The 14294-nt window shown below is 50.9% G+C and overlaps 1 protein-coding gene across 2 annotated transcripts in view; it reads right to left on the bottom strand.

Annotated features, from left to right (window-relative positions):
• LOC123763243 (nudC domain-containing protein 1) overlaps positions 1 to 14294 on the bottom strand; it is a 280109-nt gene that overhangs the window by 124269 nt on the left and 141546 nt on the right. For both annotated transcript variants that reach the window (XM_045750346.2, XM_045750347.2), the window contains one exon: positions 12232 to 12389. In XM_045750346.2, coding sequence (XP_045606302.2) covers positions 12232 to 12389 — 158 coding nt within the window. The remainder of the gene's footprint in view (positions 1 to 12231; positions 12390 to 14294) is intronic.

Here is a 14294-nt window from a genome sequence, read left to right as displayed (position 1 = left end):
GACAATAACAGGTGGCCACAGTCAGTAAACGATGCTATCTCCCTCCGTCCCTCAGCATCACTCCTCCCACAGCGCTAATTATCATAGCAATCCTGTTATTATCAGAATCCTGGTAATTTTTATCACAGTCAGGGGCATCTGTAATATTATCATTGCTAAATAATAGCAGTTATATATTTATTTTGACATTTTTTGGCGATGCTGTGTTCACAAGCTGAACAGCAATGCTGTTCGCTCATGCTGCGTGCGCCAGCCTTGGTTGCTTTAACAGTACTGTGGCTCTCACACCGGAGAATATTTATTGCCCACAATTTTTTTTAAATATGGTGTCTGTTTACAAGAACCCTGAGGAAGCTAATGTGAACCCTGTGTAGCCGCAGGCCTTTTGAATCGTGCCTGGCACCCCTATGGCGTATATATACGCCATTCGCACCATAGGACATGTTACTCATGGCGTATATACTGTATATGCCATGCGCAGTTTAAGGGTTAACCCTTGTGTTGATAAGGGCTAATTAGCCTTTGTCACCCACAGGCACATAAAAAAAAAAAATTCTTCCTAACTTGTTAATTTGTGTTCCTTGACCACGAGAGAAATAAAAAAAAAATTTAATTGTACTTACCAATGACGTAATTGAGCCGACAATATGGGCGATGACATCACAACTTGCATGTTCGCTCATGCAAGGTGCGTCCCAGAGGCGTCGCGCGCAGTCTTCAAGCAGCCAGAGTTGCCACGAATTTATTTTCGCGGCATTATTTACAGTGTCTTGGCGTATTTTATCACTAATATTATTCACTAATTGTGTTGCATATAATGTTACATCATGGTCAATGGCAATAAATGTTGCATACATCGAGTATACACATGCGCACACAAATGTTTTCCATTACGCCAATATAAATATGTATTCACATTGTTCATTATTATATTTATACACATGCACGCACTATTTGCAGGTTTTTGCACTATTATTGCACATTTAGAAGTCTTGGAGAGAGTGGTAGTTATTGAAGCAGTTGACAGTACACAAAGGGACTGCACACACTTCATACCATGTTTGCACCAGTTTACATTTCTGATCTCTCCTTTTAGTTATTTTACAAACTAAGCAATCACGTTGGCCTATTGCTCGCTTTCCAGCTGGTGGCAAACGTTTTAGTCTGTGTGCTTGAAAGGCCTCCATGTGAGCGAGCCAGGGTGTAGCAGCATGCTGCAACACTGGGTTCATGATGGGTCTTTGTATGCCAGAAACATCTTTGCCAAACTTTGCTAATAACTGTGTCCCAAGTGTAATAGCAAACGAACGGAAACTTGGTTTACGTCCACTCTTCACCAGATACATATTGTAGCAGTTCAGCATGCTTATGTCAACAAGATGGAAAAACACTTTTTTCGTCCACTTCAATGTTTTCTGCACACACACGACAGTGTCCACCATCATGTCAGATTTATCAACTAAACGCATGTTGATATTATAGTCAAGAACATAATCTGGCTTATATACTGGTTCTTGCGTTACTCGGTTCACCTTGCTACTGTTCACTATTGTAGCATTATGAATGGTTGTCAGCATGTTCACTTCTCTCTTGTCTTTCCATCTAACTGAGAGTATTTGATTACTTTTTCTTAGCTGGCAGTCACCAACTTCAAGTTTATTGTCAAACACTGGCATTTCCCTTCTTCCTGGCTTTACTGTGCCAACCAATCCAGTGCTATTTTCAATCAAAAACCTAGCTAGCAAGGGACTTGTATAGTAGTTATCCGTGTACAAAATGTGGCCCTTGTTCATCCATGGTGCCATCAGTGACTTCACCACACTACCTGAGAAACCATGTTGGTCGTTACCGGGAATGTCTACATCGCTAGCAGAATACAGATTTGCTATTATGTTATGAGGAAAGAGAGGAAAGGAAGAGGTGGGGGTGGTGTAGCTCTGCTCGTAAAAAAAAGGCTGGGATTTTGAGGAGATGGATATTCAGGGCTGTGAAGGTTTCAGTGACTACATAGAAGGTACCGTAACAAATGGAGGGAAAAAAAATTATAGTCGTAGTCATATATAATCCACCACCAAATGACAGAAGACCTAGACAGGAATATGATAGAAACAACATGGCCACCATTAACATAATAGAAAGAGCAGCTTCTGTTGCTAGCAGGAATGGATCTGGACTACTAATTATGGGAGATATCAACCATGGGAAGATAGATTGGAAGAACAGAGACCCGCATGGAGGACCAGAAACATGGAGAGCTAAGCTGCTGGACGTGGCAACAAGAAACTTTCTAAGCCAGCACATCAAAGAACCAACAAGAATGAGAGGAGAAGATGAACCAGCAATGCTTGATTTGATATTTACCCTAAATGAGTGGGATATAAGGGAAGTTAAGATGGAAGCGCCCTTGGGAATGAGTGACCACAGTGTATTGAACTTTGAGTACCTGGTAGAGCTAGGACTTATCTCCCCCAAAAAAGAACTAGGAATCAAAAGGCTGGCATACCGAAATGGGAATTATGAACAGATGAGAAGTTTCCTAAGTGAAATACCTTGGGACACAGACCTCAGAGATAAGTCTGTACAGGGTATGATGGACTATGTTACCCAAAAGTGTCGGGAGGCAGTAAACAAGTTCATCCCGGCCCAAAGGGAAAAATCCGAGAAGCAACAGAAGAATCCATGGTATAATAGGGCATGTATGGAAGCGAAGAAACTGAACAAAAGGGCCTGGAGGAACTTCCAGAAAACAGAACACCAGAAAGCAGAGAGAGATACCAGAGAACCAGGAATGAGTATGTCAGGGTGAGAAGAGAAGCAGAGAAAAGTTTTGAAAATGATATAGCAAACAAAGCCAAGACCGAACCAAAGCTACTCCACAGTCACATCAGAAGGAAAACAACAGTGAAAGAACAGGTATTGAAACTTCGAACAGGCGAGGACAGGTATACAGAGAATGACAGAGAGGTGTGTGAAGAACTCAACAAGAGGTTCCAGGAGGTCTTCACAATAGAACAAGGTGAGGTCACTGTGCTAGGAGAAAGGGAGGTAAACCAGGCGGCCTTGGAAGAGTTCGGAATTACGAGAGAGGAGGTCAAGAGACACCTGCTGGATCTGGATGTTAGAAAGGCTGTTGGTCCAGATGGGATCTCACCATGGATACTGAAAGAGTGTGCAGAGGCACTTTGCTTGCCACTCTCCATAGTGTATAGTAAGTCACTGGAGACGGGAGGCCTACCAAAAATATGGAAGACGGCGAATGTGGTCCCAATATACAAAAAGGGCGACAGGCAAGAGGCACTGAACTACAGGCCAGTGTCCTTGACTTGTATACCATGCAAGGTGATGGAGAAGATCGTGAGAAAAAACCTGGTAACGCATCTGGAGAGAAGGGACTTCGTGACAAATCGCCAACATGGGTTCAGGGAGGGTAAATCTTGCCTTACAGGCTTGATAGAATTCTACGATCAGGTGACAAAGATTAAGCAAGAAAGAGAGGGCTGGGCGGACTGCATTTTCTTGGATTGTCGGAAAGCCTTTGACACAGTACCGCATAAGAGGCTGGTACATAAGCTGGAGAGACAGGCAGGTGTAGCTGGTAAGGTGCTCCAGTGGATAAGGGAGTATCTAAGCAATAGGAAGCAGAGAGTTACAGTGAGGGGTGAGACCACCGATCAGCGTGAAGTCACCAGTGGAGTCTCACAGGGCTCTGTACTCGGTCCTATCCTGTTTCTGATATATGTAAATGATCTCCCGGAGGGTATCGATTCATTTCTCTCAATGTTTGCAGACGATGCTAAAATTATGAGAAGGATTAAAACAGAAGAGGACTGTTTGAGGCTTCAAGAAGACCTAGACAAGCTGAACGAATGGTCGAACAAATGGTTGTTAGAGTTTAACCCAACCAAATGTAATGTAATGAAGATAGGTGTAGGAAGCAGGAGGCCAGATACAAGGTATCATCTGGGAGAGGAAATTCTTCAGGAGTCAGAGAAGGAAAAAGACTTGGGGGTTGATATCACGCCAGACCAGTCTCCTGCAGCACATATCAAGCGGATAACATCAGCGGCATATGTCAGGCTGGCCAACATATGAACGGCATTCAGAAATTTGTGTAAAGAATCATTCAGAACTTTGTATACCACATATGTCAGGCCAATCCTGGAGTATGCAGCCCCAGCATGGAGTCCATATCTAGTCAAGGATAAGACTAAACTGGAAAAGGTTCAAAGGTTTGCCACCAGACTAGTACCCGAGCTCAGAGGTATGAGCTACGAGGAGAGACTACGGGAATTAAACCTCACTTTGCTGGAAGACAGAAGAGTTAGGGGGGACATGATCACCACATTCCAGATTCTGAAGGGAATTGATAGGGTAGATAAAGACAGTCTATTTAACACAAGGGGAACACGCACAAGGGGACACAGGTGGAAACTGAGTGCCCAAATGAGCCACAGAGATATTAGAAAGAACTTTTTTAGTGTCAGAGTGGTTGAAAAATGGAATGCATTAGGAAGTGATGTGGTGGAGGCTGACTCCATACACAATTTCAAGTGTAGATATGATAGAGCCCAATAGGCTCAGGAATCTGTACATCTGTTGATTGACGGTTGAGAGGCGGGACCAAAGAGCCAGAGCTCAACCCCCACAAACACAACTAGGTGAGTACAACTAGGTGAGCACAGAATCATGTTGATCAACAACATACACGTATCCCGTTTCACAGTCACAAAGAACAAAGAATTTCAATACAAATCTGTTTCGTTTGGAAGGAGTAAACTGCTTGAAGGCAATATGTCCTTTGAAAAGCACAAGGGATTCGTCAATCACCGACTTCAGTTCTGGTATGTAGAAATCTTTTAACTTTCCAATCACTTCATTCATGTAGTGCCTGACTCGCCAAAGTCTATCATCCTCTGTCCGGTCCTCATTACTTGCAAAATGAAGACATCTGAGGAGTATCTAAAACCTGTCTCTGGACATACATTTTCCGAAGAAAGATGTTGGATTAATCTGGTCTTTTCTCCAATAATCTGTGATACCATGTTTGACACAATGCTTGATCAATATACATATTGCTAAAAATACATACATTTCACCTACAGTAGTGTTTTTCCAATGCTGCAATCATGAATATTCTGTTATTTCTTTTTCAATGAGATGAGCTAAATGATGGTTAGTTTGTTTGGTGTACAATATATTCCATGAGCGGCTCATCATAGAATGCTGTAAAATAATCCAATTCACACATGTCCTCACCATTATCAGGGAAAAGTTCTGTAATCCCAATGTCTTTATTGTCAAAGGCAGGAATTAGAGGAATAAAATCGTCACCATCACTCCACCCAAGTACACCTAGTGCCCTGTGAGACGCAACAGGGGCACGGCGGCGAGGAAGCGTTGCACACCTTGGACCAGGAGCTGAAGCCCGTCTACGTAAAGTACGGCCGCTACGTGAACATGAGGTGAAAGCATGTGAACATGAGGGTCTTGGTTCATCATGTGGTGCCATGCGATGGCGCTTGGCTGGGCAAGACGCTACTGACGCGACAAATTCTCGTCCGGTAACACCACAGGTACTAGCAACAGGCTCGGTAACACTATACTCTGAATCCCCTTCACTAAAACCAGAAAATGTGTCCCCTTTCTCTGACTCGTCGCCCAAAATATCCTCATACTCTAAATAAGTACAGGAACTGTGTGGTCGTGGGTGAATTGGAGTAAACACTGGGCGAGGAGGCACAGGTGAGCGTGTAGGCCTCATCATGGGAGGAGGCTGTATCTCATTTGCCCTGTATGTGCTACTATCATCGGTCAATTGTGTGTAGTCCTTATCATTGTCGGAGTCATCAAAATCACTTTCCTCACTATCAGAAAATAATTCACTGGTTATTTGCTCTTGGGTAAGTGATTGCGTGGTGCGTGCCCTGGAGGCGTTCGGCTGTGCAATCGCCATGGTGACCGCTGGGTAACTGGGGCCTCCTACGCATTGGTAGCGTGTGCTGGATTTTTTTACAAAATGGCAGCTATTTACTATAGCCCCTGGGCAGCGTATGAGAGGGCCCCCCTCTACCCCGCTGGCTTGCTGGCCATTCAAATCTTGTGCAGTAGTCCATCACGTCACATGACATGATGAGCAATTTATAGCGAGTTACTCAACACGTCATATGACATGTTACGCAGTTTAAGGGTTAAAAAACCAGCGTTGAATGTAATGAAACGCCATTTTCTGGGTGAGTCCCGGAGGCTCCCTGGAGCTATCCCAGGCTGATATGCTAATGTCAGACTTTGGCATCAGTCATGTGTATGGAGTTCTTAGGCCTACCGGGGACCACGGCCAGAACTGGGCCCCCTCAGAGAGGCAAGGGGAGCAATGGCCTATAGAAGCCCCCGTGTAGTTGGAAGCATTCTATGTCTGCCATCGACCGGAACAGGCACCCAGAAAGGTAAGCGCCCCAAAACAAACCCCTATTCTGGTTAAAATTGCTACCTAAAACCGAACTAGTGGATATAACTCCCCAACCGAAAACAAGCAAACTAGTGTGACGTCACACACTGCCGCGCCGCTGTCTGCGCAGCTCCCCCCTCCCCGGGAGGGGGAAGGGGGAGCCCCAGACCCCCCGCGCCGGCTACCCACACCTCAGTTCTTGAGGCTGGATGTCAAAAACGCGAAAAACCGTCGACCGGAGGGAGGGAGGGATGCCGGGGAGCCTCCGGGACTCACCCAGAAAATGGCGTTTCATTACATTCAACGCTGGTTTTCTGGGGGGAGCCCCGTCGGCTCCCCGGAGCTAACTACCCACAGACAGAAAAAGAGGGACTTACCCGGGAGGCGGTCGTCGCTCACCCCTCAACTCGAAGCCGAGACAACTGGCTGCAACCGCCGACCCAAAGCAACACAGGCCCGACGAGGCCCAGGGACATTCACAAGGTAACGAGCAGCCAGGACCCTGTTCGACCGCCAAAATCCCCGCGCCCGAATATCAGACCAAGACATATTCCCAAAGACGGCAGCAAGAGCCGCGAACTTACGAACGTCATGGGCACGGGGATAGACCGCAGGCTGGCTGGATCTAATAACCCTGCGGACGACCTGAGGGACCCGAACCCGCGAACAGGGAAGAAGGGAAACCGGATCAACCCACAGCGCGTCCCCGGACACAGAAGCTGTGGCGCGCAAATAACGGCGAAGCGCCGCAACCGGACACAAAACATGATGCACCCCCGGCCTGACCAACCAAGCATCAACCACCCATGGACCCCTCCGGAACGCAGCAGTCTCATTCTTCGCCAGAAAAGAAGGAGACGGCTGCAAACGAACAAAACTATCACCACGACCAAAAGAGCAGAAACCCCTGCGCCGGAGGAGAGCATGAAGCTCCCCTACCCGACCCCCAGAGGCCAAAGCCAACAAGAAAAGTGCCTTGGAAAAACAATCCTGGACCGAAGGGGCCACAACGAAACGAGGAGATGAAAGGAAAGCGAGCACTCTGTCCAAAGACCAGGACGGCTCAGGCGACGCATGAGCAGGCCGGAGGTGAAACAATGCACAAGACAGCTTGCGAAACGGCGCAGACGTAACATCGATACCGAAAGCAAGCTGAAGCGGCTCCGCCAGCGCCGCACGATACGAAGCGACAGTGTTAGGCATAAGATGACGGTCCTGAAACAACCACGAGAGGAAGGACAAGACCACCCGAACAGACAAGGAGCTAACACGACGAAGACGCAAAAAGAAACGGAAGGACCGCCAGGAAACTTCATACTGCCGCCGAGAAGAAGCCCTCAGGTGGGACACCAACAAGGAGGCCACCTGATCACCATAGAGATGATGATAGACTCGAGTCAAAAAAACCATACGCGAAGACTCGAGGAGAAGATCGAACCAGCTACGTGACGTACCGGCCCGATCTGCTGAAAGAGGCGGAGCCGCGGGAAAACCCTCGGGTTCGGACACCGAGCAACCAGCGCCTGAAACCAAGGCTGGGCCGGCCACCAAGGGGCCAGAAGGACAACTCTCCCCCGGTAAGTCTCTAAGCGAGTCAGGACCTGGAGCAACAGCCGAACCGGGGGAAAGAGGTACAGGAACCCCCACCTCGACCAGTCGAGCCGAAAGGCATCGACCCCGACGGCCTCGCAATCGGGGAAGGGCGCCGCATAAACGGGAAGACGCCGCGACCACGCCGGCGCGAAGAGGTCCACCTCGGGGCGCCCGAACGTCTGGCAAAGCCAACGGAAGGACTCGTCGTCGACCGTCCACTCCGTGGAGAGGGGAACGAAGCGAGACAGGGCGTCGGCCAAGACGTTGGACACGCCCCGTACGTGAACCGCCAGGAGAGCCAAACCCCGAGAACTCAGCAGACGAGTCACCCGAAGCGACCAACCCCAAAGAGACAAGGACCGCATCGAACCCCCGCGGTTCAGGCAATGAACCACCGGAGAGCAGTCCGAATGGAGCCGAATCGTCGATCCGCGGGCCACCCGAATCCTCCCCAGAGCAAACCACACTGCCGCGAACTCCCGCACCGTACTGTGAGCTCGACGGAAGGACGGATCCCAACGCCCCTGGCCGGCCTGGTGAGCACTGGTCACAAAACCCCAGCCGAGAGACGACGCATCCGTGTACACATCGAGCGAGGGCTCGGGTAGGCGCCAAGGCACTGAACCCCGAAAAACCCGAAGAGGAAGCCGGTGACGCAGCAACCGACGCAAGTCCCCCGGGGGTCGAACTCTGCGATCGCGAGAGAGGCGGAAGGGGGAACCCCGAAGGAACCAGAACAGCCATCGAAGCCAAACCCGACCCGGCGGGTAGACCACCATCGCGAAGTTCAGGCTCCCGCACAGCCCCTCGAGCAACCGCCGGGTGACCCGAGGGCCCTCCAGAAACAGACGAAGGCGGGACCGCAGCCGCAGGAGAGACTCCGGAGGGAGAGACAAGGAGGCGGTTCGAGAGTCCCACACGAGACCCAGCCAAGTCCGAACCTGAGAGGGAACCAGATGGGACTTCCTCCAGTTCACCAAGAACCCGAACCCGGCGAGCTGGGAAAGAACCAAATCCCTGGCTAGCAAGCAAGCTGACTGGCTGGGAACCCAAACCAGCCAGTCGTCGAGGTAGGCCAACACCCGAACACCTAGGTGACGCAAACGAGCCACCACAACCCGTGTAAGGCATGTGAACACGCGAGGTGCCAGGTTCAACCCGAACGGGAGACAACGACCCGAAAGGCCCACGAATCGTGGGACCAGGCGCGGGCGAACAGTGCAAGCCGCCCCCCCATCGCCCCGTCAAAGGGGCAAACCGCGAAAGGGCCGGCGACCCTTACGAGACCCAGAACCCCGCACAGCGCGAACACCGCGCCGACCAGACGAGGGAGGGTCCGCAGGAGGAGCCAACCCTAAACCTGACACCAGAGGCCTACCACGACGAGAGGAACCCCGAGCCCTGGCACGACCTTTCCGGGAAGACCCACCCTGGGACCCCCGGAAAACCAACAAGTCCGACATCGGACGACAAGCCGCCGACACAGCCTGAATAAACTGCGCCACGGCCGACTCCCCAAACAGGAGAGGACAAAAAGGTGAAGAACGCCTAAGAGCCAGAGCCCAAGCAGATTCCACGGAGGAACCCAGCACCGCCTGCCGACACGCGAGACGGGAAGCATAGAACAGGGAAACCGCATCCCGCAAAATCGGCGTGAACAGCTTCAACAAGGCAGCCGACGAACTCGCAGCCGAGGACAAGGTGCCGGACCCCGGGACGGACCCAAGCGTCCCCACATCCTCCACAAGCCAATCCGAAGACAGCTCCAGGAGGGAAAAGAACCGCAAGGCCGAACACAAAAGGCCCCGAGCGCGCAAGTCCTCCGCCACGAGCGCCGCCGAAAGGGAGGGAACCTGCACATGGAGCTGAATAACGCCCACATCGCGGGGAAGGGCAGGGGCAAACAAGCACTCATTCAGGTACTCAAGTTCACCCCCCAGGAAAACCTGAAGCACCGTGGAAGCTTCCCACCACTCCAGCGTGCGGGAACGACAGAAGGAATGCCAGGAATCCAGACCAAACAAGGGGCAGTCTGCTAGCCAGGACGACTCCGGAACCTCGTAACGGAGCCAGAAAGGGAACGAAGTCCCAAACCTGAACGTGGACGGATCCATTTCCGAGGCATAATCCGGGTCACGCAGGAGGTAAGCCGCAAAGGCCGCTCGCACCACACCAGGTTGGATGCGATAAGCCGAAAACCTCCGGAAGGACGGAACCGACGTACCCGGGGGAACACGGAACCGTACCCGGGGAGGGGCCGACACCAAATCCAACTCGTACGCAGAGGGGGGGAAAGAAAACCCCACTCCTTGTAACAATAAGCCCCGCTCAGTGGGAAGAAAAACCCAGGCGGGGTCCAGCGGGGCCCAAGGCCCCCAAGTCAGCCCCTCCCCAGCCTCGAGGTCCGTCACCACAGGACCCGAGGCCGAGTCCTCTCCCCAAGCCCCGACCCCACAAGACAAGGACGGAGCAGCCGGAAAAGCTGGAGGAAGGGGGGCCCACTGGTCAGACCCTGAAGCTTCGGCCGGGAGACAAGACTCGAATGCCTCTGCCGCCCCCCCCGGAAGGGGCAACCCCCGAAGCTGCCCGAGTCTCGAGATCAAGTAACCCCTGCTCCGACCCCGAAACCCTCAGACGCTTCGGGGCTGGAAGCAGGGGCGGGGGACCAGAACGAACAGAAGGGGAAGGACGAGGAGGTGCGGACTGAACCAGGATCGAAGCGACCCCCACCCCCAAGTCCGGGTCTCGAAAAGCAAAGCGAGGCAGCCCCGGGGCATCCGGGGAAGCAACTAACCGAGCGCGTTGCAACAGACGAAACCTAGACTGCAACGCACGTGCCGCCTGTACCCGAATAGAATCATCAGAGGATTGGGTAAATTGAGTCACAAGCAAGCAGCAACACTCACAGGACTCAGGGTCGAAAGTATCACCGACCCAACAGGCAGCGTGGCAGAGCCAAAAACAATGAGGGTCACCCTGAGACAAGGGGACCGAGCAACCCTCAAACTCGCACACAGCGAGTGGGGACTCCGGGGTCACATCCATCGGACCCACGCGCCCCCTAGGGGATTCCCAGGGTCCTGAGCGTTTACTTTAAGAGGACTCGCGCTCAGGTAGTCCCAGGCAGGGTGCTGCAAACCGGCGCCCAAAACTACCAAGCAAACTTCTAAAGCTGAACCCCAGGGACGTGTACACTCACGGGGACCTAGCAGGGGGCGCCACCAAGGAGAACAGTGGAAGGGCAAAAACAAACTGAATAAAATGACAGAACCCCCCACCAGGCAAAAACAAAAAGAAAAACAAAACCCCGCAAGAGGACAGCGAACCCCAAGGAACAGAGCCGGCCGCGATGTCGGGAAATACAAGCTGAGCAGCACCCTGCGCCCCTACCAGTGCAAACTGCCTCTAACCTGCCGGTAACAAGGGAGAACAGAACACCCAAGAGCCCAACAGGCGGCCGAAAAACCGAAAGGTAAAACGGACCAGCAGAGGCAGACCCCGAGGAGCCTGTGGAAGGTGGCCCCAAGCCCCAAGGGCAGTACTTACAGGGCACCTAGGGAAGGCAGCCCTAGGCGCATGCAGCCCGAGTACTGAAGATAACTCCTGGCTCTCGCACCCACAAAACTAACACCACACGCAAAGCACAGTGCAGTAGCGACACCGGAGCCAGAGCACACGACCATCGCCTATAGCATCAGCCTCAAGAACTGAGGTGTGGGTAGCCGGCGCGGGGGGTCTGGGGCTCCCCCTTCCCCCTCCCGGGGAGGGGGGAGCTGCGCAGACAGCGGCGCGGCAGTGTGTGACGTCACACTAGTTTGCTTGTTTTCGGTTGGGGAGTTCTATCCACTAGTTCGGTTTTAGGTAGCAATTTTAACCAGAATAGGGGTTTGTTTTGGGGCGCTTACCTTTCTGGGTGCCTGTTCCGGTCGATGGCAGACATAGAATGCTTCCAACTACACGGGGGCTTCTATAGGCCATTGCTCCCCTTGCCTCTCTGAGGGGGCCCGGTTCTGGCCGTGGTCCCCGGTAGGCCTAAGAACTCCATACACATGACTGATGCCAAAGTCTGACATTAGCATATCAGCCTGGGATAGCTCCGGGGAGCCGACGGGGCTCCCCCCAGAAAATAAATGATAAAAGTGAATGGATACACAGGTAAAATATAACTGACAACAAATCGTTATTTTACATACCCATTTATTTGATGTGAGGTGTGCCAGTTTTTGGTTGACATCTTCAACCATTTGATGATCAGGTATTTCCTCTTCATCCATATCAGAAGAATCAAAGATTTTTTGCCAGGTCACTCCTGCAGACACCTTCGTCAAGATTACCTCAAGTTTACCATCAACTAATGGAAAAAAATTAAAAACAAAATATCCCTTAGCATAACTGTAATGCCATATTAGTTTAAAAATAAAATCCAGTGGATTTTGATGTACAGTAATGCAACACCTCTTTCTGGTGAGCAATCCAGTAAGTGCCCAAAGCTACAAGCTGAAGTAACCAAGCCATAGGTGGACAATAGGCCACTGAGACCTACGAACGTCTACCAGATACAGTATGCATTCTCCCTCTAACACACCCTGCTCTAATGAATTGTTTTTCAATCTTAACAAATTGTATTAAGCACAAATGGTTCAGTATAACATACAAATGTTCGATTAAGTGAGAATTGTTTGTTCATGTTGTTACCAAGATCGAGTTTCAGGAGGCAGCTGTGTTATCATCATCCATGAACCACCTAATCAAAGTGTAAACTGTTGTACAGTGCTTACAAATTTGTAATCATACTTAAATAAAGCACAATACAGTATTTTATAAATTATATTATAAACACCAATATTTAAAAAAACTGCTTTGAATGTAATGAAGTACCATTTTCTGGGTGAGCGCCGGAGGCTCCCTGGAGCTATTGGACTGATATACGATATACAGTATTAGTCTAGGGCATTAGTCAATGGAGTTCAGCCTACCGGGAACCATGAGCCAGAACCTGGCCCCCCTCTGAGGGGTAAGGGGAGCAATGACCTCTGGAAAACCCTCCTGTGGTTGGGGGGTATTCCTTGTCTGCCACTGACTGGAGTTAGGCACCCAGAAAGATAGGCATAACAAAACAAACCCCACTTGGTACGTAAATTACAACCAAAGAATGAACAAGGAGGCAGAACTCCCCCCACTCTCGAGGAAACAAGCAAAGAAGCAAACGTCAAACACCACCACCATTATGTAACTTGTCCGCACAGTCCTCCCATCCCCAGGAGTAGGAGGGGGAACCCCAGACCCCTCATGCCGGCTACTCACACCTCCAGTTCGGAGGCTGAGCATCAAAAGCAAAACAAAACCGCCGACCGGAGGGAGGGAGGATGCCAAGGAGCCTCCGGGACTCGCCCAGAAAATGCCGTTTCATTACATCCAATGCTGGTTTTCTGTGGACAGCCTCTTTGGCTCACCAGAGCTACCTAACCAAAGAGAAAGGAAAAGAGGGACTTACTTGGGAGACGGCTGCCAATCACTCCTCAACTCAAAATCGAGACAACTGGCGGCAACCTGCCACCCGAGAACCTCGGGCAACCTTTGCCCGAGAAGGACAAGGAACATGAACGAGGAACTGTGCAGCCAGGACTCTGTTCGACTTCCAAAAGCCCAGTGCCCGAATGTCAGCCCAGGACATATTACCAAACACAGCAGCCAAAGCCACAAACTTACGAATATCATGGCCACAGGGATAGACCGCAGGCTATCTGAACTGAATACTACTGCGGACTACCTGGGAGACCCGTGCCCTGGAACAGGGAATAAGGAAACCCGGGTCCACCCAAAGCGCGTCCCCCTGCCATGGAGGACATGGCGTGCAAGTAATGGTGAAGAATCGCAACCAGACACAAAACATGATGCACAAACCAACCAAGCTTCAACAACCCAAGGACCCCCTACGGAAAGCAGCAGTCTTATTCTTTGCCAGAAAAGGTGACGGCTGCAAACAATCCGACCACCAAGACCGAAAGAGCAGAAACCCCTGCTCTGGAGGAGTGCATGAAGCTCCATGATCCGACAACCCAGAGGCCAATACCAATAAGAAAAGAGCTTTAGAAAAACAAGCGTTGTATCTAATTAAACGCCATTTTCTGGGTGAGACCAGGAGACTCCCCGGAGCTATCTGGGGCTGATATGAATGCATTAGACCCTGGCATTAGTCAAGTGCATGGAGTTCTATGCCTACCGGGGACCATGAGCCAGAACCTGGTCCACTCAG

The sequence above is a fragment of the Procambarus clarkii genome, chromosome 49, assembly GCF_040958095.1.
Source record: "Procambarus clarkii isolate CNS0578487 chromosome 49, FALCON_Pclarkii_2.0, whole genome shotgun sequence".
NCBI lineage: Eukaryota > Metazoa > Arthropoda > Malacostraca > Decapoda > Cambaridae > Procambarus > Procambarus clarkii.
The sequence above is the reverse complement of the archived record's forward strand: the minus strand, read 5'-3'. Positions and strand labels throughout refer to the sequence as shown.